Source organism: Geotrypetes seraphini, chromosome 10, assembly GCF_902459505.1.
Source record: "Geotrypetes seraphini chromosome 10, aGeoSer1.1, whole genome shotgun sequence".
In the NCBI taxonomy this organism is placed as follows: domain Eukaryota; kingdom Metazoa; phylum Chordata; class Amphibia; order Gymnophiona; family Dermophiidae; genus Geotrypetes; species Geotrypetes seraphini.
In genome coordinates this window covers 50,843,908-50,871,136 of record NC_047093.1, presented here as the reverse complement: position 1 = coordinate 50,871,136, position 27,229 = coordinate 50,843,908, and the positions used below count along the sequence as shown (strand labels likewise).

Genomic DNA, 27,229 nt, shown 5'->3' with positions numbered 1-27,229 from the left:
CCCAGCAGCGGCAATTCTTATGTTCTTCAAGCCTGCAGCTGAAGCAAAACACTCCTCCCCCTCAGGGCCCTTGTCCGGTACCACCGGTGGAGAGAAGCCTACAGTCTCTGCCTCAACCTGTCACCAGAATGCCAGCAGAAAAGGCTGGAGGGAAAAAACACATGCCGGTTGTGGAATAAATGTCAACTCTATTTCCACAAGCTTCTACTTTACCCACTCACGACGCACAGCAGGATTAAACTCCGCGCCATAAAGGTAAAACAGGAAAAGCTCCCGGGATCTCTGTTTCAGCCCCACGGTCCTCTCAAGCTTCAGACCTGGTTTCGGGTGGCAGTGTGTCAGGCTCCCCTTCGCGTGCGCACCACTCATCAGTGGGAGGCAGTGGTGATGCCCGGGTCTTACCTGTTGCTCACGCCGGGGTTTCTTCATCTGCCGGCAGTCTGGGAGATTCAGTGTTGCAGACCGCCAGGGAGGCTAAGGATTCTTTTATCACTGGGACTACAAGTGTTATTTCTGTAGCGGTGGGGTCGAGTTTGACATCAGTGCCGTGTGTTATTTCAGGTGGCCAGAACATTTTGTGCACCCGCCAGCCACATCCACTGCTCAGTGCTCACATAAAACACACTTGTGATGCTTTTTTGAAGCGCTTATACTGAATGCACCAAAAACCCACACACAACGCTGTACAAAAATGGCAGCCTCAGCCACTGTAAGCTCCTTTTATTTCTTGTGTCTTTTTTTTTTAACTTCTCACAGCTCACCAGTTGTATCAAGAGAGAAGACCCCCACAGGCACTCTAAACTGTAGTCTATGCCGAACAGAGGGACAGGCGTACAGCTGAAGCTCCTCTAAATTCAGAAAATCTGGGGAGGTTTTGGAAATGAGGGGAGGGACTCGACCCTTCCGAGTGTGGCACCACTGAGGTCAGGGAGGACCCCCGAGAGGTTCCCTCAAGCTCTGTCTGGACAGCAAAAGGGACAAGAAAGATTCACTAAATCAGATCCAACAGGCCCAAAACAAACCTCAATAAAGATTGCATAAGCTTACCACTCCACCTGCTGGAGACTGAGAAAAGACTGATTGTAATAGGGACTGTACAGCCCACTTGTACTGCAGCCAAAAGTTAGTATCCTAGTCTCCACTTGTTGGCAGAGGAGTGTAAACCCATCCGTTTCTGTGATGGTCTGGAGGGACGCTAAAGAAATATATTTTGCATTCTTGGATAATAGAGTTGCTCACCCCTCCACATACACACACCACGCACACATACACATATTGGTATTGGAGAAATCAATGACATTTACTAATTAGTTAGGAAGTGAGGGAAGCTTGTGGTTCCTCCAAACAAAAAATTCTGAAGATCTGGAATCCCCATATAAAATCATGACCCCATTTGGAAGAACCCTTATTTTGAATACCTTATGATTTATTTCATAGAGTTGTTCTAACCTGACTGTCTCCTGGAACACTGTTGGAAAAGGAGGAGGACCATAAGAACCAAGGCCTTCTGAAGATTAGATGCAGCTTGCTTTGGTACTCTAGGACAGGGAACATCAAAGGGAAAAGGAAATGGAGTTTGGCAAGGGAATAGGTAGAGGTGACAGTTGTTTTCAATTTATTGGTGTCTTAAGAGTTTTATAAGAACATAAGAATTGCCGCTGCTGGGTCAGACCAGTGGTCCATCGTGCCCAGCAGTCCGCTCACGTGGCGGTCCCTAGGTCAAAGACCAGTGCTCTAAATGAGCCCAGCCTCACCCACGTACTTTCCAGTTGAGCAGGAACTTGTCCAACTTTGTCTTGAATCCCTGGAGGGTGTTTTCCTCTACGACAGACTCCGGAAGAGCGTTCCAGTTTTCTACCACTCTCTGGATGAAGAACTTCCTTATGTTCGTACGGAATCTATCCCCTTTCAACTTTAGAGAGTGCCCTCTCATTCTCCTTTCCTTGGAGAGGGTGAACAACCTGTCTTTATCTACTAAGTCTATTCCCTTCAGTATACTTATAAGAACATAAGAATAGCCCTACTGGGTCAGACCAATGGTCCATCAAGCCCAGTATCCCGTTCTCACGGTAGCCAATCCAGGTCACTAGTACCTGGCCAAAACCCAAGGAGTAGCAACATTCCATGCTATCGATATAGCACAAGCAGTGGCTTCCCCCATGTCTTTCTCAATAACAGACTATGGACTTTTCCTCCAGGAAATTGTCCAAACCTTTCATAAAACCAGCTACGCTATCCGCTCTTACCACATCCTCTGGCAATGCATTCCAGAGCTTAACTATTCTTCTGAGTGAAAAAAAATTTCCTCCTATTGGTTTTAAAAGTATTTCCCTGTAACTTCATCGAATGTCCCCTAGTCTTTGTAATTTTTGACAGAGTGAAAAATCGATCCACTTGTACCCATTCTACTCCACTGAGGATTTTGTAGACTTCAATCAGTAGTCTCTTCTCCAAGCTTAAGAGCCCTAACTGTTTTAGTCTTTCCTCATACGAGAGGAATTCCATCCTCTTTACCATCTTTGTCGCTCTTCTTTGAACCTTTTCTAGCGCCACTATATCTTTCTTGAGATAAGGAGACCAGAATTGAACGCAATACTCCAGATGAGGCCGCACCATGGAGCGATACAGGGGCATTATAACATCCTTAGTCTTGTTAACCATCCCTTTTTTAAAAATTCCCAGCATCCTGTTTGCTTTTTTGGCTGCCACCACACATTGGGCAGAAGGTTTCATCGTATTGTCTACGATGATACCCAGATCCTTTTCTTGGGTGCTAATCCCCAAGGTGGACCCTAGCATCTGGTAACTGTGATTCCCAATATGCATCACTTTGTATTTGTCCACATTAAATTTCATCTGCCATTTGGATGCCCAGTCTTCCAATTTACTAATGTCCGCCTGCAATTCTTCACAATCCACATGCATTTTAACAACCTTGAACAGTTTAGTATCATCTGCAAATTTAATCACCTCACTCATCGCTCCAATTTCCAGATTATTTATAAATAAGGTAAATAGCACTGGTCCCAGTACAGACCCCTGCGGCACTCCACTGTTTACTCTCCTCCATTGAGAAAAATGACCATTTAACCCTACCCTCTGTTTTCTATCCGACAACCAATTCCTAATCCACAAATGAACTTTGCCATGACACTTTAATTTTCTCAGGAGCCTCTCGTGAGGAACTTTATCAAAAGCTTTCAGTGTATCTAGATTTTCAGAAAGCTTTTGATAAAGTTCCTCACAAGAGGCTTCTTAGAAAATTAAAGTGTCATGGGATAGGTGGCAAAGTTCAGTTGTGGATTAGGAATTGGTTGTTGGATAGAAAACATACCAGTGGGAATGGGGCCACTGGGGTATGGAGGCAGAGCCAACAGATCATTCACATATGCAAGTATTCAAAGGTATACCCCAGAATCAATCCAATGCTGCACAAGATGTTCATCTGCCATCTGCTGGAGACAGAACAACTGAAGAGCTGCTGGCCACATGGTGTCCTATATATAGCAGAGCTCACATGCATTTGTTCTCTGTCACCATCTGCTGATAGAGGGGCATAACCCATTTTATCTGTGCTGATCTGAGGGACAATATGGAAAAGCTTATTCTCCTCATCTTTTACCAAAAGGCATTCAGAAAGGTCAAATTTGTAGGCGAGATATAAAATGAAAAGTTTCTGTTTCTATTAAGAACACTTTCCACTACCCTGCCAAAGTGAGGGGGAGAGAGGCTATGTATATGTCAGCTATAAATATAGTATACACATGGTTGAGCAACAGAGTCAGCTTCTTACATATGCCCTTACCTGTTGATTTCCCAGTGTGTGCTCCTCCAAAGAGGTCAGTGCGAATGAGAGAAGGCCATAAATACACATGCAGGCTGTACTGGATGTGCACTGTAAAGTAAACAAATCATTGGGAGCAACAGCCTTTAATTCTGTTCTCAACTTCACCAAAGTAAGATAGCATCCAAGAGCAGCACCTTAGAACCCCAACCCAGCCTCAACCAAACAGAACCCTCAGTCTCTCACCTCTCACATGTACATGCTCTCTTACGTCACCTGTCCCCCCCCCTCCAATTATCACATATAGTTCTAGGTTATGTACCCTCCTCTAACTCAGCAGCACTTTTTGTCCATATATGTTTCTATCCCATTAGATATCTTTTGCCCCTTCTCAAAAGGTGCTCCTGAAATACTCACATTATTTCCTCCACTGGAGAGCAATTTCAACATCTGTGTGAGGTAATGGAAGACATTCAGTTGAATCGCTATGCTGCCTATTCTCCTACTCACATCACTCGAGTCCTCAGGGCTTAGAGTATGACGGAGCAAAGCCCAGGAAAGCAGAACTGGTGCATGATGAGGAATATCTCCAAATGTCATCAGTAGATCATCTATATCCTGGTTAAAGTTGAAAAGACAGGAGAGTTGAGTACAGGCAGTCCCCGGTTAAAAACGAGTTAAGTTTTTAAAGCTGTTCTTAAATTAAAATGTTCTGCTTCATTTAAATTTAAGGCAGCTGATCCTCTTGGAAGATGGATATATGTGGAAATGGACATGGGAAATACCACCATGACGCTCTTCAATATATATGCCCCTAATTCGAACCAGAATGAATTTTTTAAAACTCTGCAACAATTAATTCTTCCACTTGCTACTTCAAATCTAGTAGTAGCAGGGGATTTCAATGCTGTTATGGATCCACTGATGGATAAAAGTCCGAGAAGATTTATAAAATCACTAGGCCTTGATAATTTGGTACAATCTTGTGATTTAAAAGATATTTGGCGTATTCTTCGTTTTGATGGTCGGGAATTTTCGTTTTGCTCACAGGTTCATAATTCTTTTTCTAGAATAGATTACATTTTTGTTTCTAATCAATTAGTACATCAAGTCACACAGGCTGTCATTGATCCAATTATACTATCTGATCATGCCGGAGTGTGGATTGAAATTAAAATAATAAATCAGAATGGAAATAGACCTATATGGAGATTAAATAATACATTGCTCACAGATGCTGATTTTTGTGAAAATCTTTTAGAAAAAATAAAAGATTATTTTCAAATTAATGATACAGAAGAAATTTCAATAGAGACTTTGTGGGATGCTTTTAAAGCATATATTAGAGGACAAATTATTTCTTATTCAGCATTGCAAATAAAAAAAGAAAAAAAACAATTTACAGAATTGGAAAAAGTGGTGAAGTCTCTAGAATCAAAATTAATTGAAAAATGGAATTATTTGACACAACAAGAACTTTTAAAAGCTAAAGGTAAATATAATGAAATGTCTTCAAAAATTATTAGAAAAGATTTATTTGTACAGCAAGCTTTGTATTATGGAAATTCGAATAAGGCAGGAAGAATGCTAGCAAATTATCTTAAAGCGAAAAAAAGAAAAACAAAAATAATTGCTATTCAAAATGAGAATGGTGAAATTTTATCTCAAATTGATCCCATTATAAAACAATTTTTAAAATATTATAAAGATTTATATTCTTCTGAGCCTTATTCGAAAAAGGAAAAGGATGGTTTAGATTTTTTAAAGTTAATAAAAGGACCAAAAATTCCTGAACATATAAAACGAAGTTTAGAAGAACCAATATCCTTAAAAGAATTAAATACAGCTTTGAAATCCCTTAGGGTTGGATCCGCTCCAGGTGGAGATGGTTATACAGTGGAGTTTTATAAATCATTTCAAAATATTATAATGCCCTATTTATTAAAATTATATCAGACACAACTAAACAAAGGTTATATTACAGGTACTATGGCTGAATCAATAACTATAGTTTTACCTAAGCCAAATAAAGATCCCACTTTGGTTTCAAATTATAGACCAATTTCTTTAATAAATGTGGATGGAAAAATTTTAACTAAGGCATTAGCATTAAGATTGGCTAAAGCTCTCCCTTTCATTATAGATATGCATCAGACAGGTTTCGTTGCTCAAAGACACTCATCTCATAATACTAGACTGGCACATCACATGTTATATTTGACAAAATCCATTAATGACCCAGCATTCTCTATTTCATTAGATGCTGAAAAAGCTTTTGATAGAGTGGAATGGATCTTCATGTTTCAGGCAATGGAATGGTTTGGAATAGGATCCGGATTTATACAAACAATAAAAGCATTGTATAGCTCCCCTGCTGCTAGATTATATATCAATAACAATTTTTCAGAAAGATTTATTCTACAAAGGGGGGTTAGACAAGGATGCCCACTATCTCCTTTGCTTTTTGATATCGTTTTAGAACCCTTATTATTAGCTATAGAACAGGTAAGGGAGATACAGGGTATTCCGCATTCAGATAGAGAATATAAATTATCAGAATATGCGGATGATATTTTACTTTATTTGAGAAATCCGGAAACAACTATTCCAAATTTGCTTGAATTAATTGAAAAATTTGGAAAATTTTCAGGTTATAAAATAAACTGGAATAAATCAGAAGTGCTTCCACTCAATGTACATTGTACAAAAAGTTTATTTGACTCATTTTCTTTTATTTGGAAAGAAGAAGGATTAAAATACTTAGGAATTTGGATTACAAAAACTGTGGATGAGACTATGAAAATTAATGAAAAAAATTTATTACAAAAAGTGTCAGAAATGTGTGAACAATGGAATCCTTTATCCTTTATTGGTGGGGGAGAGTGCAAACTGTAAAAATGATGATATTACCAGTAGTTTGTTACCAAATGGGTATGATACCAATTTTTTTTCAGGGGTCTTTTTACAAAAAATTGGATAAGATGTTAACAAAATTTATTTGGCTTGGAAAAAACCCCAGAATTGCTCTAGTATCTTTACAAAGACCAATTGCGGAGGGAGGGGTAAATTTTCCAAACTTTTATAGGTACCATCAAGCCTATATTATGCGTCAGGGTATGTATTGGATCCTCCCAGAGCCCATTGAACATATACCAGATTGGTTCTGGTTAGAATGGAGATTAATGTTTCCTCTACGTCTGAGTCATGTAATCAGTATTCAAATGCCAAGGTTATATAAGGATCACAAAATATTTGTTGATACTTGGAAAACTATAAGATATATAAGTAATCTAACTCCTACTCCAATAACTAAATCAACGACTCAAACAATATGGCTCAATCCAAAGATCAAAGTTGGCGGTTTTAAAATTATCTGGAAACATTGGATGATTGCTGGAATTCGTATTTTAGAGGATGTAATGAATAAAGGTAAACTGCTTGAGTTTTCACAATTGCAAAATAAATTCGGTTTGAATAAATCACAATATTTCAGATGGATGCAATTAAAGCAGGCCATTCAGGTAGGGTTCCCTGAATGTAAAAATCTTAATAACTATCATAGTATGGAATTCTTATGTTTTCAGATAGACTCCATGGGTCACCAGGCTGCAATGTGGTATAAATTAATATCTGGATTCGTACATAAAAAGAAAAAAAATGGTCTTAGAGATATTTGGAGCATTGAGATTAAGCATCAGATTAATGCATCTCAATGGCCACGACTTTGGTCTTGGAGGTTAAAATGCACATTGTCAGCTTCTATGAGACAAACTTGGTTTTTTATTTTACATAGAGCTTTATGGACCCCCACACGTTTACATAGAATAGATAGCTCTAAGTCTAATAGATGCTGGCATTGTCATCTTGAAGCAGGGACATTAGATCATCTTTTATTCTATTGTCCATTCATATTAATATTTTGGAAATCAATTTGGCCTCAAATTAATAGGATGTTAGAAAATCCGGTAGCCTTGACATATGATACGATTCTGTTTGGTACTGCAATGAGAGCTCGAAGTCAAATTTCATCAAATAACAATAAACTTTTATTTATATTGACTGGAGTAGCAGTACAGCAAATTACACATAATTGGAAAAATTATGACAGATTGAACTATAATTTTTGGTGGAACTCAGTTTGCCATATATATAAGATGGAGCGTACATTTGCAACACAAAAAGGATATATGGATAAGTTCAAGAAAATTTGGGGACCATTAACAGATTTTTGCAATGACTGATTTTAATTTTTTCCCATAATAAGATAATGGTTAAAGAAGGGAGTGAGGGAAGGGGTAAAGAATTTATTCTCTTTATTATACATTATAAAAAATATATCATAATGAATGAATGATAGTCCTATGAGAAATTAATGTGATAAAGGGAGAGAAAAGGGTTCATAATTAAATAATAATTGATAAAATCATTACAATATATATGTTATATAAATTCATAAGAAAAATAATATAAAATATGGTTTATATAAAATACATTATAGAGATATCAAGTGTATTGTTAAGATAAATGTATGGAAAATTTATAACACTTGTTGATATGTGAAAAAATCAATAAAAAACTTAAAAAAAATAAATAAAAAGCTGTTCTTAAATCGGATTTGTATGTAACTCAGAACTTGTAAATTTTAAGATTCTTGATGCTTACCTCTGCTCCCAGCTGACAAAAGGGCCAACTGTCCCTACCACTGTTCCTCTAAGATACAGCATGCACAACCACACACTAGTCTTAATATGACCATGCATCATTCCTGAACCTGCTGCAGGAGAAATGTAGGAGTCTATGCCACTGAAAATATTGCTCAGTGAAATCAAATGAAGCCATGACTGTGTTCTTAAGTACGAGTCATACTTAAGTCGGGCATCTGTAACTCGGGGATTGCCTATATGATTATTCACAAACTCCCTTAGGTTCTACGACTAATTCTCTGTTCTGGATCACCATGCTGAGAACAAAGTTCTCACTCAGACCAGAAGTAGTTCAGAATCACATCTTACAAAACATGAATTTTAATGCTTGATGAATGCAGCCTCATAAGGAAATGCACTAGTTTCCATTATGTCTCCTCCTCTCCAAGCATTTCTTATTTTTTGATCACTTGTACACATGGGGGTAATTTTACAACTGAATACCTATAAAAGTGTGACAAATGTACCAATTTTATGCAGACCATATAGGCATGTATGCACCTTTGTAAAAAGGAGAAATCAGGTTCTTACCTGCTAATTTTCTTTCTGTTAGCTGGAGACTGAAATCAAACTATAGCATGCCCCTCTTGCTACTCCAGTTTGCCGAATAGCCAAGCAGAAACTAGGAAATTTCTTAACTGAAAACCAGTAAATGATACTCCTAATAGGAGTGTAAGAAAACAACAAACATCTTTAAACAACTGTTGGAACATGAATAAAACTTGATCCTGGAAGTAAAACATCCCCACAGCTCACCAGCTAAGCTAGCTGAGCCATCACCACTGTTCTTAATTCTCCCTGGTCCTAGAAAAATACTAGAACCTGCAGAACAATTCAAAATCTGCATGCGAGCAAAAACTCGTAAACACCACTCAAAGACAGACAGGGTGGGGGACTATACCATTCTACAAGCTAACAGAAAGAAAATTAGCAGGTAAGAACCTAATTTATCCTTCTATATCGCTTGGTAGACTGGTATAGTCCTTACGAATGGGACATACCAAAGCAGTACCCATCAAGGGTGGGACCCCTGAAGGGCCGACACCAGAACATGTTCAGCGAATACCGCATCCCAATGCACGTGAACATCTACACAGTAGGGTCTAACAAAGGAATGCAGAGAAGACCAAACTGCAGCCTTGCAAATATCCACTGGAGGCACTAAAGGCTCAGCTCAAGAAGCTGCCTGACCCCTAGTGGAATGAGCCTTGAGAAAGTCGGGAACAGGCTTCTTCTTCAGAAGATAAGTGGAAGCAATAGTCTCCTTGATCCAATGCGCAATAGTAGCCTTAGAAGCGCCATCCCCCTGACGAGGACCCGCTATTAGGACAAAAAGATGATCTGATTTCCTGATCTCCTGGGTCCTCTGCACATAAGAGCGAAGGACCCAACTGGCATCCAACTTGCGCAGCTGTCTCTGCTCAGAAGAGCCCTCCCAACAACCAAACACCAGGAGGACTACAGATTGATTGACATGAAAGGAAGGAACAGGCCTCAAGACAACCCACTCCCTAGAAAACTCCAAGAAGGGAGCCCTACAAGAGAAAGCCTGAAGCTCAGAAATATATCTAGCTGAAACAATGGCCACTAAGAAGACCTCCTTCTGAGTAAGGTCCTTCAAAGAGCAGGTGCCCAATGGTTCAAAAGATGGGTGCACCAGATTCAGATTCCAAAATGGAACAGAGGGTCGTATGGGAGGCCTGAGCAACTTGACTGCCCGCAAGAAGCAAATCGCATCAGGAATGGCAGTCAAATGCTGACCTTTCAAGAATCCCCGAAAGGCTGACAAGGCCACAAGCTGAACCTGGAGAGAAGACCAAGCCAGTCCCCTATCCAGGCCATCCTGGGAAGTGCGAAAAGAGACCACTCCACGCGCATCACCCTACTCCTCATATAGACGCCAAACCCTCACATAAGCCCGAGAGGTGGAAAGCCTCCGGGACCCCAAGAACGTTGATATCACTTTACCCCTTCTTATCTAGGCGACCCCTTTCAAGAGCCAAGCCATAAGACAAATGGGACCCGGATAGAACACTGGAATGGGACCCTGAGTTACAAGGTCGTCCAAGAGAGGCAGAGGAAGAGGATCCGCCACCAGATGCCTCACCAGATCAGCGTACCACGGTCGTCGAGGCCAATCCGAAGCCACTAGAACCACGAGGCTCGGATGGCGAATTATGTGGAAAAGAACTGCCCACTAATGGCCACGGAGAGAACACATACAACATCCCCTCCGTTGGTCATGGTTGAACCAGAGCATCCAGGCCCTCGGTCTGACCGTCTCTGCAACGACTGAAGAAGCAGAGCATTTTGGCATTGACACTTGTGGCCATCAGGTCCATGAGGAGCTCACCCCAAGACTGCACTATCAACTGAAAGGCCATGGGGCTTAGACACCACTCTCTGGGATTTAGCACGTGATGACTTAGGAAGTCCGCTTGAACATTCTCCACTCCAGCTATGTGGGATGCTGAGATCTCCTGAAGGTGCAATTCCGCCCAGACCATGAGCAGAGTCACCTCTTGCGCCACCAAAGTGCTCCTGGTGCCCCCCTGATGACTGACATAGGCCACCACCATGGCATTGTCCTTCAGAACCCTGACATACTTGCCCATCAGAAAGGACTGGAAGGCTAGCAAAGCCAGAAAGATGGCTCTGGTTTCCAAAACATTGATCGACCAAGAAGCCTCCTCCGTGGACCAGGTGCCCTGAGCTGAGTGATATAGGCACTTGTATAAGAAGGGAGGGTCTGAAGCCATCAGCGAAGACTGCCCCGAGCTAAGCTCTGAAGCGGAACAGGGTGATCCAGACTGTGCCTCTGAGGCGACCACCTCCAAAGAAGAGCATACTGAAGAGGACGCATTTGGGCCCATGACCACCTCATGACATCAACTCCAAGACTTGGAGGAAATCCTGCGCCCGAGGACACTGGGATGCCATAAGCAGGCGAATTTGAGATTGCAATTTGCTCACCCGGGCCTCTGGAAGGAAGACCTTCCCCAAGGAAGTGTCGAACAGGACCCCAAGATATTCCAGGTACTGAGGTGGGAGAAAACCGGCTCTTTGTAAGGTTGACTACCCATACCAGCGACTGCAGAAACTCCACCACCCGAGACGTGACCCGAGTGCTCTCCTGGAATGTCTTGGCTCAAATCAACCAGTCGTCCAGATAAGGATGAACAAGAATGCCCTCCTTGCGCAATGCCGCCACGACAACCATCTTCACCTTGGTGAACGTCTGCGGAGCCATGGCCAGACTAAAGGGAAGTGCACAGAACTTATAGTGTTGCCCCAAGATTGCAAAGCACAGGAAGCAATGATGGGAGGCCCAAATAGGAATGTGTAAGTAGGCCTCGGTCAGATCGAGAGAGGTCAGAAACTTCCCCGGCTGACCCACCAGAATCACAGACTACAGAGTTTCCATGTGGAAGGAAGGCAAGTGAAGAGCCCTGTTGACCCCCTTCAAATCCAGGATGGGTCGGAAGGTCCCTTCTTTCTTTGGTACCACACAGTAAATGGAGTACCAAACTGTGCCCCACTCCAGCAGGGGAACTGGAACCACCGCGTGAAGATCCAACAATCTCTGAAGGGTCTGGCGAAAGGCCTGCTGCTTCCACACCACCTGCAAGGGAGAAGCAAGAAAACGGTCTGGCAAGGACCGTGCAAACTCCAGAGCACAGCCGTCCCGGATCACTTCCAGAACCCACTGATCGGACGTGATGTCTGCTCACTGTGGCTAAAAGTCTCTCAACCGAGCACTGACCAGAACCAAGACGGGTGCCGGCATGGAGTCATTGTGCAGGACAGGTGGCAGGGGGCGCTACCTGCACCCCGGCGGGCCCCATGAAAGGACTGCATGCACTGGAAGAACCTGCCTCTTGAGAGCCCAGGAGACTGAAAAGAAGCAGCCTCTGGACCGGAGTGGAAATGGCGGAAATCACGCCCATGCGCATGAGCAGCGCCGCCTAAAGCCAGTGGCCTAGGCCTATCCTCAGGCAAACGAGACACTTTAGAATCAGTGAGAGTCTGAACCAATTTGTCTAGGTCCTCACCAATCAAGAAAGATCGTTTAAAAAGAAACTTCATCAACTTAGCTTTGGACGCCGAAGCCACAAGGTGTGCTGCCACTCCTAAGGCCAGAGACTTGTCAGAAGCTCGCAAGAGGTCATACATGGCATCCGAGAGATAAGAAGCACCCAATTCAATTTTGGCAACTGCTTGCCTTAGCAAGTCCCAATTCTCAGATTTATCATCAAGTACATGCTGAGCCCAATGAAAACACGCCCGAGCCACCAGCCTGCCACACATAGTCACCTGGACCGACAGAGCTGTTACATCAAAGCTCTATTTAAGGAGGGACTCCAACTTACACTCCTCCAGGTCCTTCAAGGCTGCACCGCCCTCAACAGGCATGGTATGCCGCTTAGAGATGGCCGAGACCACCGCATCCACTACAGGCGACTTCAGAGTATCCCTATCCCCTTCCGGAATGGGATACAGGCGAGCCATGGAGCACGCAAAGCGAAAAGGGGCTTCCAGCACCTGCCACTGTGCGAGCATGATGTCATGAATATCCTGATGCATAGGAAAAGAGCGGGAAGCAGAGCTAATCTCCTTAAGCAAGGGGTCCACCATACGCGGGGGCTCCGACATGAAAGTGCAAAACTGAGGAGACCTGAAGGATTAACTCATGGAGCTCTTGCCGCTGAAAAATGCGCACCACAGACGCATCTTTGCCGGCTGGGGGGTGCTCAAACCCCTCGCCGGCAAAATCCGGCCCCCCAAGAGGATCCTGGAATTGTCCCCAAGGGTCCAGGTCCTCACCAATCACCTCGTGCTCCTCTGGGAAAAAATCCTCATCCCTCAGGCATTTGGATGAAAGAGGAGTAGAGGGGGGCAAAACCACCGCTGTGTGGGGCCGCACCAGGGAAGACATCAAGTGAAAACCCCCACCCTCCCCCCGAGTGGACACGGAACATCCTGCCGCCAGCACATAAGCTTTACAAAGTGATAACATTAATTCAGGGGGAAAGACCCCCGGTTGCCCCAAGGGACTCCCTGCCCCAGCAGGGGATCCTGACATACTTTGCCCCTGTGTTTCCAGAACATGGGGAAGGTCACCTGAGGTAACTGAAATGAATTTGGAGGTTCCCGCCTAAATTGGACCTAAAACAGCCAAAATCGGAGCTCCTGCGGCCTGTCATGTCTGAAAAGCTTGGGACTTTCCTGATGCTGAGGCCAAGGTACCGACCAAATCGAAAAGGGAATCCCCAACCAAACCGGCGATAAGGGAATCCTGTGTTCCCTGACCGTCGGCGACTGGGGAATCCCCTGCGTGGGCGTCGGGGGACACCCAGGCTTTCCCACGATCCGAAGCCAAACCGTGAGGCACATGCGATGGGGTGCCCTGGCTGTCGGCATCCGATGCCGACGAGGTTTCCCCACCACTACAGCCTGCACAACGCTTGCACAGGCCGGCCACGAGTACCTCGCTCCTGGAGCACTTTTTCCTTTTAAAAGAGCTCATTGTGCTGAAAACTACCCTAGCTGTAAAGAAAGTACCGTTTAGTTGAGAAAAAACACAGAAAAAAGGCAGTTATAAAGGGAAATGAGCCCTTTAGACCGGTACACCTCAGGATTTTTTTGTTATTTCTTTTTACTTAGTCAAAACAGACTCCACGGCTCTCAAAGCTGGAGGGCTGACCAACCAGGGCTGACCAACCAGGGGGCCAGGCCGCCTGTTGAGGCTCATTACAAAAATATGGGGAGGTGGAAGAAGGTGGGGGAGGGACCCAGCACGAGACCCGCCGGGTTTAACACCCCCAAGGTCAGATGGATCTCCAAACAGAACCCACCCAAGCTCTATCCAGCACAAAAAGGGGAACCAGGAGTCCACAAACAAAGTTCCAACAGGGCTAAGAAGGGAGCTGAAAAGCCTTACCACCTGCTACCAGAGACTGAGGAAAACTGGAGTAGCAAGAGGGGCATGCTATACTAATATACAAGTTTGATCTATCAATGTGGTTGACAGCGCAACCATGCCCGACACTATGAGGCAGGACTTACTTTTACTGGAACAATGATCTAATACTTGGCAACTGAGTTTTAATGCCAAAAAGTGTAAGGTTATGCACCTTGGTAGCGGTAACCCCAGCAGAACATACACCCTTAACAAGAACTGTCGCAGAACGGGACCTGAGTGTAATCATTAGCGAAGATACGAAGACTGCCACTCAAGTTGAGAAAGCTTCGGCCAAAGCTAAACAAATGCTGGGTTGCATCCGAAGAAGTTTTGTCAGCCGAAAGCCTGAAGTCATAATGCCGTTGTACAGGTCCATGGTGAGACCTCATCTGGAGTACTTTGTTCAGTTTTGGAGGCCACATTATCAAAAGGATGTGAAGAGAATGGAAGTGGTTCAGCGAATGGCCACTAAGATGGTCTCAGGACTCAAGGATCTCCCATATGAAGAATGTCTAAGCAGGCTGCAGTTATATTCTCTAGAAGAACGCAGAGAGAGGGGAGACATGATAGAGATGTTCAAATATCTTACAGGCCTACCTAGGTGGAGGAAGATATCCTTTTTCTTACGGGTCCTACGGCAACAAGACAGCATCCGCTCAAACTCAAGGGTGGGAGATTTCATGGTGACATCAGGAAGTACTTCTTCACCGAAAGAGTGGTTGACCGTTGGAATGGCCTTCCACGTCAGGTAGTTGAGGCCAGCAACGTGCTTGACTTCAAGAAACGATGGGATAAACATGTGGGTTCACTTCGGGAAATTACTTCGAGGGAGTGTTCTTTTAAGGGGAGGGTTCTTTTGAGTGGGCATACTCTATGTTTCTATGTCTACATCTGCTGGTAGCAGTGAGGCATATTACCCATTCGTAAGGACTATACCAGTCTACCAAGCGATACAGAATGGAGAAATTTGGCCTTACAAATGAGATGTAACACAGCACCCCTAAACCGGGCACTGAGTGTCCCTTAAACCCAACCTAAGCCCTGCAGCACCAAACAATACTTCCTACCTGGTGAAAACATCCAGACAATAATGCTTAGCTTAGATAAAGTATGCAAGGATGTCTATACTGCAGTTCTACAAATGTCAGCCACAGAGATTGCATTCAACTTTGTCCATGAAGTCGCCAATCCTATGGTTGAGTGCATTAGAACTTACACCTAATAACATCTATGGGTTTCCTTTCACATGCCCTCTATAAACATAATTGTTACTTTCCACATAGGTTTTTAAAAACTTGAACTTTTAAAAGTTTTCTGAACCTGAGATAGTGGTCATAAGATCGTAGTGTAACTGGTACAGTAGTTGGTTCCAGCATTTTGCTAATTGATACTGGATCGATAAGAAAATTTGCCTGGTAGACTTTATATTATTGCATGCTGGAAATTTTATATGAAAAAGATTTCTGTTGGAGGCACCCTGGAGTAGGGTGGTCAACTCTGTTAGCTGGTCAGGAGCATTCCCTGTCAGGATCTTAAAGGCAGAGGTGCCTAATTTAAACTTGATTCTTACGGTTATGGAGTGTCAATGTAATTTCATACAGTAGGGCTGTAGGCGTTCTGATTTCCATAGTCTGCATATGAGTTTTACTGCTGCATTTTGAACTAGTTGTAGATGTAATAGCAATGTTTTACAGCAAAGAACTAGTATTACTTTACAGTAGTCTAGTCAAGATAGGATTAGGGATTGCACTAAAAATTCAGAAAACCTCTGTTTTAAAGTATTTTCTGATCGATCTTGGCTTTCTCATCACAAGGAAAGATTGTTTTATTATTGATTTTACGTGGCTCTTCATGGATAGATAGTTATCAATTTCTACTCCTAAGATTCAGGATTGTAGTTCTAATGGAAAATCTATGTCGCCTACTGTAATCCTTGGAGTGTAGTGTGAGCCAGTTGAGGCTCCTAGCCAAAGGAATTTGGTTTTGTTCTTATTTAGTTTGAGGTAGTGGGTTGAGGTCCAATTTTCTATGATGTGGACACATTTTTTGGCAGTGATGAGGGTGTTGGCTAATGCAGCCGTTACAGGTAGCATGATTGTTATGTTGTCTGCATAGGTGAAATGTTTTATTTATTTATTTATTGGCTCCCAAGGATTGCATTAGAAGGTTGAACACTGATGGTGAAAATGGAGATCCTTGGGGGACCCTGCTGGGAGGGCACCAGCAGTCAGACTGTTCACCATCCTTATGTACAGCATAGTGCCAAATGGTTAGGAAGCCTTGGAACTAGGAGAGGATTGGGCCGCTGAATCCGAAATCATGACGGTCTCGGACATTTGATCAAAGTCTACTAGGTTAAATGCACTGCTTAAGTTGAATTAGATTATGATGCACTGTGACCCTTGTTCAGTAGTTCTTTTCTGTAAGTTAGTAGTGATGCGACCACCATCTTAGTGCTGTGATTTTTCCTGAAGCCTGATTGTGAAGGGTGGAGGATACTGAAGCATTATAAGTAGCATTTGAGTTGTTCTGTGACATATCCTTCCATCATTTTGATAAATAGGGGGATGGAAGCTACTAGGCGATAATTGGTCACATCAGAGGAACTGAGTTTTGGGTTCCTAGGAATGGGTGTTAAGAAAATTCCTCCTCCTAATTTGGGGAAAAGGCCAGTTTTTAGGTGATAGTTGAGTCATTGGGTCATCAGGCAATATTACTCCAATTTGATATCTCTGCAGCATTCGACTCAATGGACTACCAATTACTCCTAACCAAACTCTCAGAAATCGGAATAACAGGGACTGTACTGAATTTGTTTGCCGACTTTCTACAAAATCGCAAATACTTGGTCAAAAGGCAAGAATCATACTCCAACCCTTGGAAGGCTCCCCACTATCCCCAATCCTATTCAATTTATTCATGAGCTCGCTGGGACACATCAAAATGGAAGACGATACTGTTCTATCTTATGACGACATCCTCCTCCTCATCCCCATAACCAATAACCATCCTAATATTGACGAAAAAAAATCTCTAACAATATACATAAAATTCAAATCTGGGCAACGAATAACAAGCTGAAACTAAACACCACTAAGACCAAAGCCATTGGTTTCTGCACCGCACAACAGAATGTCATATCTAACCTCACTCTTTCATCAGGCATCACTCTCATAATGGAAAAATCCACCAGAGTACTGGCTGCATCTTAGACGATACTTTAGACGACACTCTCTCAATGGAACCACAAATATCTAGTCTTCGGAAAACAACCATCTACACTATGCATCAACTGTGACTCACAAGATCATACTTCCACCCACACCACTTTGCTCTGATTGTCCAGATGATGGTCCTGCCTCAATTAGACTATTGCAACTCCGCCTACCTTGGCATCAACCATACTCTTATCCACAAACTGCAACTCATCCAAAACACAGCTGTTAGACTAATCTACAAATTAAAGAAAACTAAGAACTGATGGTCCCGCGAGCCGACAGGAAGGCACTCGTACATGAGCAGTATGGGCAGTCTCAAGACTTCTAAAGAAGTTAAAATGACAGTACACTTTTGCACTGTCCGTACAGGGCTCCGTCAGTGGTATCAACCCATCTGTGAGAATATGCTGCCTGCTTGTCCTACGATAAATATCTGCTCAAGAATCTCACAAAGTCATACTTATTTCTGACTAGGTACATTTAACAAACACTGATTTAGCGGTCTTTATGCCTGAAGTCTTTGATATATTCTTAAAGATTAAGATATGACTCCAGGAGCTTCATTACTAAGTTCTTTATACACTAACAACAGGATTTCAAATCTAATGTGATCTACCCTCCAATATCTCAGAAAGAGAGAAAGCAGTATGAGCACTAGGAAAAAGAACATCAAAATGGCTACTGTTCTTGCGCTCTCAATTAGTTCCACATGACTAAGAGTCTGGTGATTCCAAAGCCTTCCACCTCTTTGCTGCTTCTGACTGATCTGTACCACATTCAGAGTGCCCTAGTGCTCCACTGTGGTATAAGTCACATTCAGCCAAACTGGCCAAGTGATCTTCCAAATAGGAGCAGCGTTTTATGTGTTCTGATGGATCTCCATTGCCCTTAGCACTGTTACAGCTCTGCTCAAAGGCAAAAGATGCCCCCAATGCACATTGGTAGCACTGCTATAACTACATTTGATGTGGCCCTCGGTGCAAACAGGTGGCCAGCAGCAAATTCAGGCTGCTTTCTGCCTGCATCCTCACACAGTCAAAGTGTCTCATTTCCACCATCTTTGGCACCAACCTGAAGATTAATCAGGCAATCTTCACTCTTGACTTTCTAATGCTAAAAAGGCTTTCTCTTATTTTTGTAATTTCTGAAAGTCCAGGTCCAACAGAGAACAACAAGGAGAGGGACCTAAATTTCACTACATGTCTCCCAGAGAAGAATCAGATACAGCCAAACCCTGGATCCCTCCCCATCTGTCAATGCTCAACTCGGTGACCAATTCTCCAACTGGACCTAGAAGCTGCACCACACTAGTTCAGAAATCACCTGCACAATACATGTCACCATCTGCTGGAGACAGAGAATACAGAACAAGAAGGATACACAATGCCTATAGAGGACAGGGTTTAAAAGGTGCAGTCTCCAGAATTGTACATAGTATTCCAAATAGAGACCTATACAACAGCAGTATCGCCTCCTTTTTCCTACTGCCCATTCCTTATGCTCCCAAGTGTCCTTCTGGCTTTGATCATTGACTTTTCTACCTGTTTTGCCACTTTAAGGTCATCAGAAAAAATCCCTATTCCCAGCTTCTCCCTCCCTTCACCTTTCCTGCCCAGTATTGCTCCCTCTTTCTCCCCTCTCCACCCCTGAAGCCTGAAATCTCCCTCTCCACCTCTCCCCCCCCCCACCAGCACCCTCCTGTTTCATCTACTGTCCCTCCTACCATGGTTCAGCATGTCTCTTCCATCTCTCCCTCCCATCGCACAGCATTCTCACTTCTTTCTGCACCTGGATCCAACATTTCCCCCCTTCCCCCTCCTGTACAGCATTTCTTCCACTCTCACCTCCACCCCAATGCCCAACATGTCTCCACCATCTCTTACTCCCTCCCTTGCTGCAGAGGGAAAAGAGAAAGAAAGAGATATTGAATCCAGGGCACATCTCTCCAACCTTCTCTATTGCCACATCCAACATTTCTCCCTCTCTCTTCCCACATAAGAACATAAGATTTGCCATACTGAGACAGACCAAAAGTCCATTAAGCCTTTTTCTAACAGTGGCCAACCCAGATCACAAGTTCCTGACAAAATCCCAAGGAGTAAAATAGATTTTATGCTGCTTATCTCCATTCAGCATCTTTTGCCCCTCCACATCAGCCCCAGGCCCAACGTTTCTCCTTCTATCACCCTTCTCCAGCCCCGTGCCACATCTCTCCCTCCCTTCCCTCCACCACCATGTCTAACATTTCTCCCTTTCTCATCTCTTTCCATCCCCAAATTCCTATCTTTATTATAGAAAACTTAAGACTTTTTTCTTCCTGAAGTTTTTCAAGTCTATTCAAATGATGTATTGTACCTCCCTATGCAGGATCTGTCCCACTGTTCTTTCTCCGCCATCACATCCAACATTTTCTCCCTCACATATCTCTCTTCCCCATGTATCTCTACCTAACTCCTCTCCATCACCATGATCAACAATTCTCTCTCCCTATCTAAGTCTAAAAGTTCTCTTTCTTCCTTTCCCCATGTGCACTATATCTTTCCCTCCCACTCCACACATCCATGCCCAACAATTCTCTCTTTCTATTCCCTCTCCCACCTGCAGCATTGTTATCCCTCCTTCCATCCTGTGTCCAATTTCACACTCCTTTTTCTTTCATTCTTCCCATTCTGTGTCACGCTGCATGCCCCCTCCCCTCCTCTGTGGGAGTGTACTTGCTTCCAACCCAGTTCCAGATATTCAAGTACCACCACCTCCTTCCTCCCTGCTTTGATACTTTCCATCTGGAGGGACGCTGTGGAAGAGTAAATTAGATCTTACTGCTAATTTGCTTTCCTTTACTCTCTGCAGACCAGCAAAAGACCTGCCCTAGTCTGGGTGTTTAGTGCTGCAAGGGGTGATATGCTCCACTAAGGCTATTCAACAGAAGCAAGACATGAAAGTCTGAATGATTTAAGAAAAAAAAAAAAAAAAAAAAGCAGCAGCAGTTCCACTCAGAGAAATCCTCCAGAGAGGATAAGCAGCCACAGCTCAAAGGCAGAAGGATTGCGAAGACCTGCAACAGGACATAAACACGCTTGAGAAATGGGCCGCGACATGGCAAATGAGTTTAATGTGGATAACTGTAAGGTGATGCATGTTGGTAACAAAAATCTTATACACGAATACAAGATGTCCGGGGCGGTACTTGGAGAGACCCCCCAGGAAAAAGACTTGGGAGTACTGGTTGGCAAGTCGATGAAGCCATCTGTGCAATGTGCTGCGGCGAAGAGGGAAAACAGAATGCTAGGAATAAGAAGGGGATCACGAACAGATCGAAGAAGGTTATCATGCATCTGTACTGGGCCATGGTACGCCCTCACCTGGAATACAGTGTCCAGCACTGGTTGCCATACATGAAGAAGGACACAGTACTACTCGAAAGGGTCCAGAGAAGAGCAACTAAAATGGTTAAGGGGCTGGAAGAGTTGCCGTACAGTGAGAGATTAGAGAAACTGGGCCTCCCTCGAAAAGAGGAGACTGAGAGGGGACATGATAGAAACATTCAAGATACTGAAGGGAATAAACTTAGTAGATAAAGACAGGCTGTTACCCTCTCCAAGGTAGGAAGAATGAGAAGGCACTCTCTAAAGTTAAAAGGAGATAGATTCCGTACAAACGTAAGAAAGTTCTTCTTCAACCAGAGAGTGGTGGAAAACTGGAATGCTCTTCCGGAGGTTGTTATAGGGGAAAACACCCTCCAGTGATTCAAGACAAGGTTGGGCAAGTTCCTGCTGAACCGGAACCTACGCAGGTAGGATTGATCTCAGTTAGGGCTCTGGTCTTTGATCTATGAGCCGCCGCGGAAGCAGACTGCTGGGCGCGATGGACCACTGGTCTGACCCAGCAGTGGCAATTCTTATGTTCTTACATTATCTACTGTCTGATAGGCATAGCACACTAGTTATGGACTGGACTGGTGAACAGTAAGGAAACGCCCTTTTATCATCTAAAGTAGCACCCAAATTTTCTCAACTGTGTCCACATACTCTATGCATACCTTACAACTCCAACCCAGTTCCATGGGAATGCCTATGTGGAGGCTGCATTAAGTTATGTGCACTTAAGCAGATATATGCATAGATATACATATGTACAATTTTATAATAGACATTTTTCACACATAAAGCATATTTTACACAAATTACCCCAATAATGTAAAGTGGACAAAGTATCACCATTTCTGAGATACATAGCCCCAAAGGCAGGGCAAGATTAAAGCACAGACAAAATAGGCTCATGCATAGGGCCCAAATGCTAATTCAATTACTTCCAAGGCATATTTTGCCCAATTAAGTCAGCTGTTGCCAAAAATATGTATGTGAGAGTGAATTTAGATCCAACAGTGCCCAAAGAAGTCTGTTTTCTCTTTCACCTTTGCATTGTTCTTCACTCAGCAAGAGGAGTCAGCAAGCATTATTTTTTACCTGCTGCTTCCTCTTCTGTTGGTTTACCTCTGTAGATAGAGCCATAAAGAGCTCCATTTATGGAAGTTTTAAAATGCATTTTTAATATTAATGGGAGGGGGGCTATCATGTTTGTTTGTCTAGGACTCGCCAAAGGATTAATCCTGTCCTGAGAGTGCACATCCATCTAGAAAACAAGATCTAATGTATTTAAGGAATGAGACAGAGGAAAGCAAGATTGTTGTAGATAAAGAAATGGGTATAAGGAAAGCTGCTGTGTTCAGAGAACTCAAACAGGAAAATGTCTCATAACCTTGTCACCCATCCAGTCTCTACCTTTACTCTGTCCTTGGACATACTCTGTAAAATGTTCAAAGGATCACCTGCTTCCTTATTAGAGAGCAGTTTTCTTAATGCAGAGATAGTCCAAAGCCCTAGGACCACTGAAAGGATAATACAGTACTAATTGTCACTTCCATAAGAGAAGAAAGTCCAAGGATTACCTGGCAAACTTGCCCACCACATGCAAACTGGTGCTGTTGGGTCCTGTCATCTAGAGCACACTCATGTAACGAGTCCATGTCCATGCCTTCCACCAGGATAAGGCCACTGAAGTAACTAGAAAGAAAAACGAGTATCAGCAACTATTTCTCAACACAGTACATACATGAATGTGTGTATATAACTGCAAGTGCCAATATGCCACATGAATGGGACAGGAAGAAGTTAAGAGTGTGAATGCAAGTGAGTGAATAATGTATGTGAAAGTATGAAATAGATGGCCCATTTTAGCAGCAACATAGCCTCTCAACCACCTCTACACTTCTAGGGAGTGGCTTAGTGTTTGATTCCTACTGCAGCTCCTTATGACTCTGGGCAAGTCACTTAAGGATAAATTAGGTTCTTACCTGCTAATTTTTTTTTCTTTTAGTCCCTCCAGACCAGCACAGAATGGATGGGTTTATGTTCCTCTGCCAGCAGGTGGAGACAGACACATTGACTTTTAGCAGTGGTACAAGTGGGCTGTACAGTCCCATCTACAATCAGTCTGATGAAGCCAAGCAGAAACTAACTAAGAACTTAATAACTGTGAACAAGAAACATACCACCTAGAGAACTGCACGGGAATGAGGACGACGCGGATCCCGCGGGTCCCCCCTTCAGGTCGCGGGGATCCCGTGAAAACGCCCCCTCAGGTCACAGGGATCCCGCGGGGTTGGAGGCAGCTCAAGCCAAGTGGCTCATCTTCTTTTCCTGCAGCATACAGCGCTCCCAGAACGCCACACGTAGCCGACCCGGAAGTCTTCCCCCAACGTCAGAGCTGACGTTGGAGAAAGGCTTCTCGTCAGCTACATGCAGCGTGCAGGGTCCGCTGCCCTGTGATAGTGAAAAAGTGCTGCTCTGAGTCTGACGTCAGGAGAGGTTGGGAGATGGTTCTGTCATGCGCGCTCTCAGCTGTTGCACATTTACAGCTCCTGTGCCTCACGTGCCACAGAGGAGTGGAAAGAAGGAAGCAGCGAGTCTTGCAGAAGGGGGGTAGAAAGGGAGGGAGCAAGCAAGCAGGCAAGCATGCGTTGTAATTAGAAGGAAGCAATTGGGACGTGGGAGGGGCCAAACGCGGAACACAGGAGGGAGTGCATTTTTGAACATAGAAGGCAGGGAAAAGAAGAGAGGCACAACATTAATGAAAAGAAGACAGATTGGCTGCTTGAGTTGGGGTTTTGTGTTTTTTGTTTTTTTGGGGGGGGTTGTTCCTGTACAATGTACAATGAGGCAAGGAAGGAAGGGAAACTGTCTACAGGCCTTTGCTTTTTATAGCAAGCTAGTTAGCTAGTTTTGACGTCCATAACTTGTTGAATGGCATAAACTTGGGAGAGAGGACGGAGGAAGGGAGGGAAAGAGATGCTGAGGTGTGGGAGGGAGTAGAAAGGGAGAACTGGGTGTGAGTGTGTCAGAGGGAAAGAGATGGTCTGCATGGGGAATGGAAGAAAGAGGAGAATTTTTGGTCATAGGGAGGGAGTGAGGTACAGATGATAGGGAAGAAAAAGATGAGAAGGAGAAATGTGATGGAAAGGGAACAGTGGGACAGACTGAAAGGGATGCAAGACGGAGGAATGCTGGATATAGTGGTGAAGGGAATAGAGGGAGAGATGTGGCATGGTGCTGGAGAGGGGTGAAAGATGAGAAAGGGATAAATGCTGGACCATAGTAGGAGGAATCAATGGACAGCAACAGAAGAATTTACAGAAGATGGGAAAGTGGAAAAAAGAAACTGGGACCAACTTGATGGAAAAATAAGTCTCCAGACAACAAAGGTAAAACCCAGAATTTATTGACTAAAATATGTTAGCTTTGGGAAATGTATATAGCAGATGTCTTTGTATTGTGTTCAAAAGAAAAGGAAATGCATTTCTTGTTTTATTTCTACAGTGTTGAAGTACTTGTTGACCCTTGCTGTGGCTGGTGGGGATCCCCAAGCACCACCAGCAGACGACCTCCTCTAGAGAGGGCCAGAACTCCCCTCCACCAAGTGCAGCAGTCGCTGGCAGCATCCATGAGCCACTGAGGTGCCAGCATCTGTGACTCAGGGATGCTACTACTGCCTGCCAAGCTTGGCAAAAGGGACCCCCAGCCAACTGCAAAGGAAGTTCTCAGCTGACAGCTTGGGGGTTCTCATCAGCTGAGTATTTATATTTTATATTTACATTAGAGGCTCTGGTACAAACCTGTTTACAAAGTATGTATTCTTCCCAATTAATATTTCCAAATTAATAAAGTGTCTTTTCTTATTTGTAAATGGGTCTCTATCTGAGCCTTTAATTCTGTAGCATAATTAAATAAAATAACTATTTCTGAAGTTTATAGGGACGGAGGGGATTCCTCGCAGGGACAGGTGGGGACAGAAGGATTCCTCGCGGGGACGGGTGGGATTTTGGTGGGGACGAGTGGGATTTCTGTCCCCGCGCAACTCTCTTATACCAACTCCACTCTCACATGGAGAAGACAAAATTACATAGAGAAGACAAAATTAAGTGTCCATATTGGACCTGGGAACACTTTTGGATATTGAATAGAACAAGAACCTTCAAAAATGTCCCCACTGTTCAGCAGCTAAACCAGACACACCAAATGCTGCTGCTCTTATTATACTCCCCAAAAACCAAGACCAAAACATACTGCAGGAAAAAACTGTACTCTTCGCGAAAAGACACCGAATGATAGGGCGGGATCTGTGCCATCTGGAGGCACTAAAAGAAAGAAAATTAGCAGATAAGAACCTAATTTCTCCTTCTTTAGCATCCCTCTAGACTGGCACAAAATGGATGGATGTACCAAAGCAGTACCCATCATGGGTGGGGACCCCCGAAAGGCCACCATAAGAACACACTCACTGAACACTGTGTCTCGACATGCCTAAACATCCACACAGTAGTGACGAACAAAGGAATGGAGAGAAGACCAAACCGCAGCTTTACAGATATCTACCAGAAGCACAAGAGAACTCTCAGCCCAAGAGGCCGTCTAACCCCAAGTGGAATGAGCTTTGAGAAAATCCGGAACAGGTTTCTTTTGAAGAAGGTATGCCGAAGCGATAGTCTCCTTGATACAGCATGCAATCACAGCCTCAGAACCATCGTCCCCCTTACAAGGACCCACTAAAAGGACAAAAAGATGATCCGATTGACATTAACTCCTGGGTTCACTGAACATAAGCATGAAGGACCCTACAGACATCCAATCTGCGCAGTTGTCTCTGCTCCAAAGAGCCCTTCCGACTAATCAAGACTGGAAGGACAACAGACTGGTTGACATGAAAAAGCAAAACGACCTTCAGAAGAAAAGAGGGAAACAAGCCACAGCATGACCTGCTCCCTAAATATAATCATATTACCCCTCTATACAAAAAATATCATTGGCTCCCAATTACATATTAAATTCAATTCAAAATTCTGCTGCTCTCATAAGTCATTCTACACTTTGGTTCCTGATTATCTCAGCTCCCTGACGATTCCCTATTCTCTGATATGTGTATTAAGATCAATACAAGGTAACAGACTTGTTCTCCCAACAGTAAATAGAACAAAATGGGAATCGACTCATCCTAAGGCCTTTTTTTATCTAGCACCCAGTCTTTGGAATGGCCGCCATAAAAACATTAGATCAAAGATGAATACCAAAGCCTTTAAAACACTTCTCAAAACACATTTTTTTCCAACAAGCAGATTCCCTAGTAATAGATCATATCTATTGAAGATTTCAGTGGCTCATCCTTGAAAATACACAATGTATTTTAAATTTGGAATATGTTGTATTATACTGTATTTTGTTTTCTGTGTGCTTTCCTATCTTATATGGCATTCCTTAGTTATTTTATCTCATATATTTAGTGTTTATGTGAACCGCTGAAAACTCTGAGTAAGATTCAATGGTATATCAAATTTGAATAAACAAACATAAAGAACTCCAGGAAGGGAGGCCTACACGAAAAAGCCTGCAGTTCGAAAAGAATCTCGCGGAAGTAATGGCCATCAGGAACACCGCCTTAAGAGTAAGGTTCTTCAACATACAGAAGCTGAGATGCTCAAAAGGAGGACAAACGAGCATGGAAAGAACCAGATTGAGATCCCAGACTGGAACCAAAGGACAAACTGGAGGCCACAGCAATTTCACAGCTCTCAAGAATCGAACCACATCCAAAGAAGAGGCCAAACGCTGACCATGCAATAGACCACGAAAAGAAGACAAAGCCGCAATCTAAGCCCTGAGGGAAGACCAGGCAAGGCCCCGCTCCAGGCCATCCTGCAAAAACTACTTCACGAGCAGAACACCACTCCTCAAAAAGATGCCAAATGCGCACATAAGCCCGAGAGGTGGAGAGGGTAGAGATCACCTTATCCAAATATCCTTTCATACTTAGGTGTTCCCTTTCAAAAGCCAAGCCATAAGCCAAAAGGGACCCAGATCGAATATGGGAATGGGCCCCTGAGTCAGAAGAACGGGTGAAAGGGGCAAAGAAAGAGGATCTGCCATGAGAAGACAAACCAGATCTGCGTACCATGGGTGCCTGGGCCAGTCCGGAGCCACCAGGATCATGTGGCCTGCATGCTAGGCAATAC

The 27,229-nt window shown here is 43.6% G+C and overlaps 1 protein-coding gene across 5 annotated transcripts in view; it reads right to left on the bottom strand.

The window, feature by feature from the left end:
- Nucleotides 1-27,229, bottom strand: part of NUP188 (nucleoporin 188) — a 198,761-nt gene that overhangs the window by 101,842 nt on the left and 69,690 nt on the right. For all 5 annotated transcript variants that reach the window (XM_033962010.1, XM_033962011.1, XM_033962012.1 and 2 more), the window contains 3 exons: nt 22,616-22,730; nt 4,202-4,402; nt 3,806-3,895 (listed from right to left, as the gene is read on the bottom strand). In XM_033962010.1, coding sequence (XP_033817901.1) covers nt 3,806-3,895; nt 4,202-4,402; nt 22,616-22,730 — 406 coding nt within the window. The remainder of the gene's footprint in view (nt 1-3,805; nt 3,896-4,201; nt 4,403-22,615; nt 22,731-27,229) is intronic.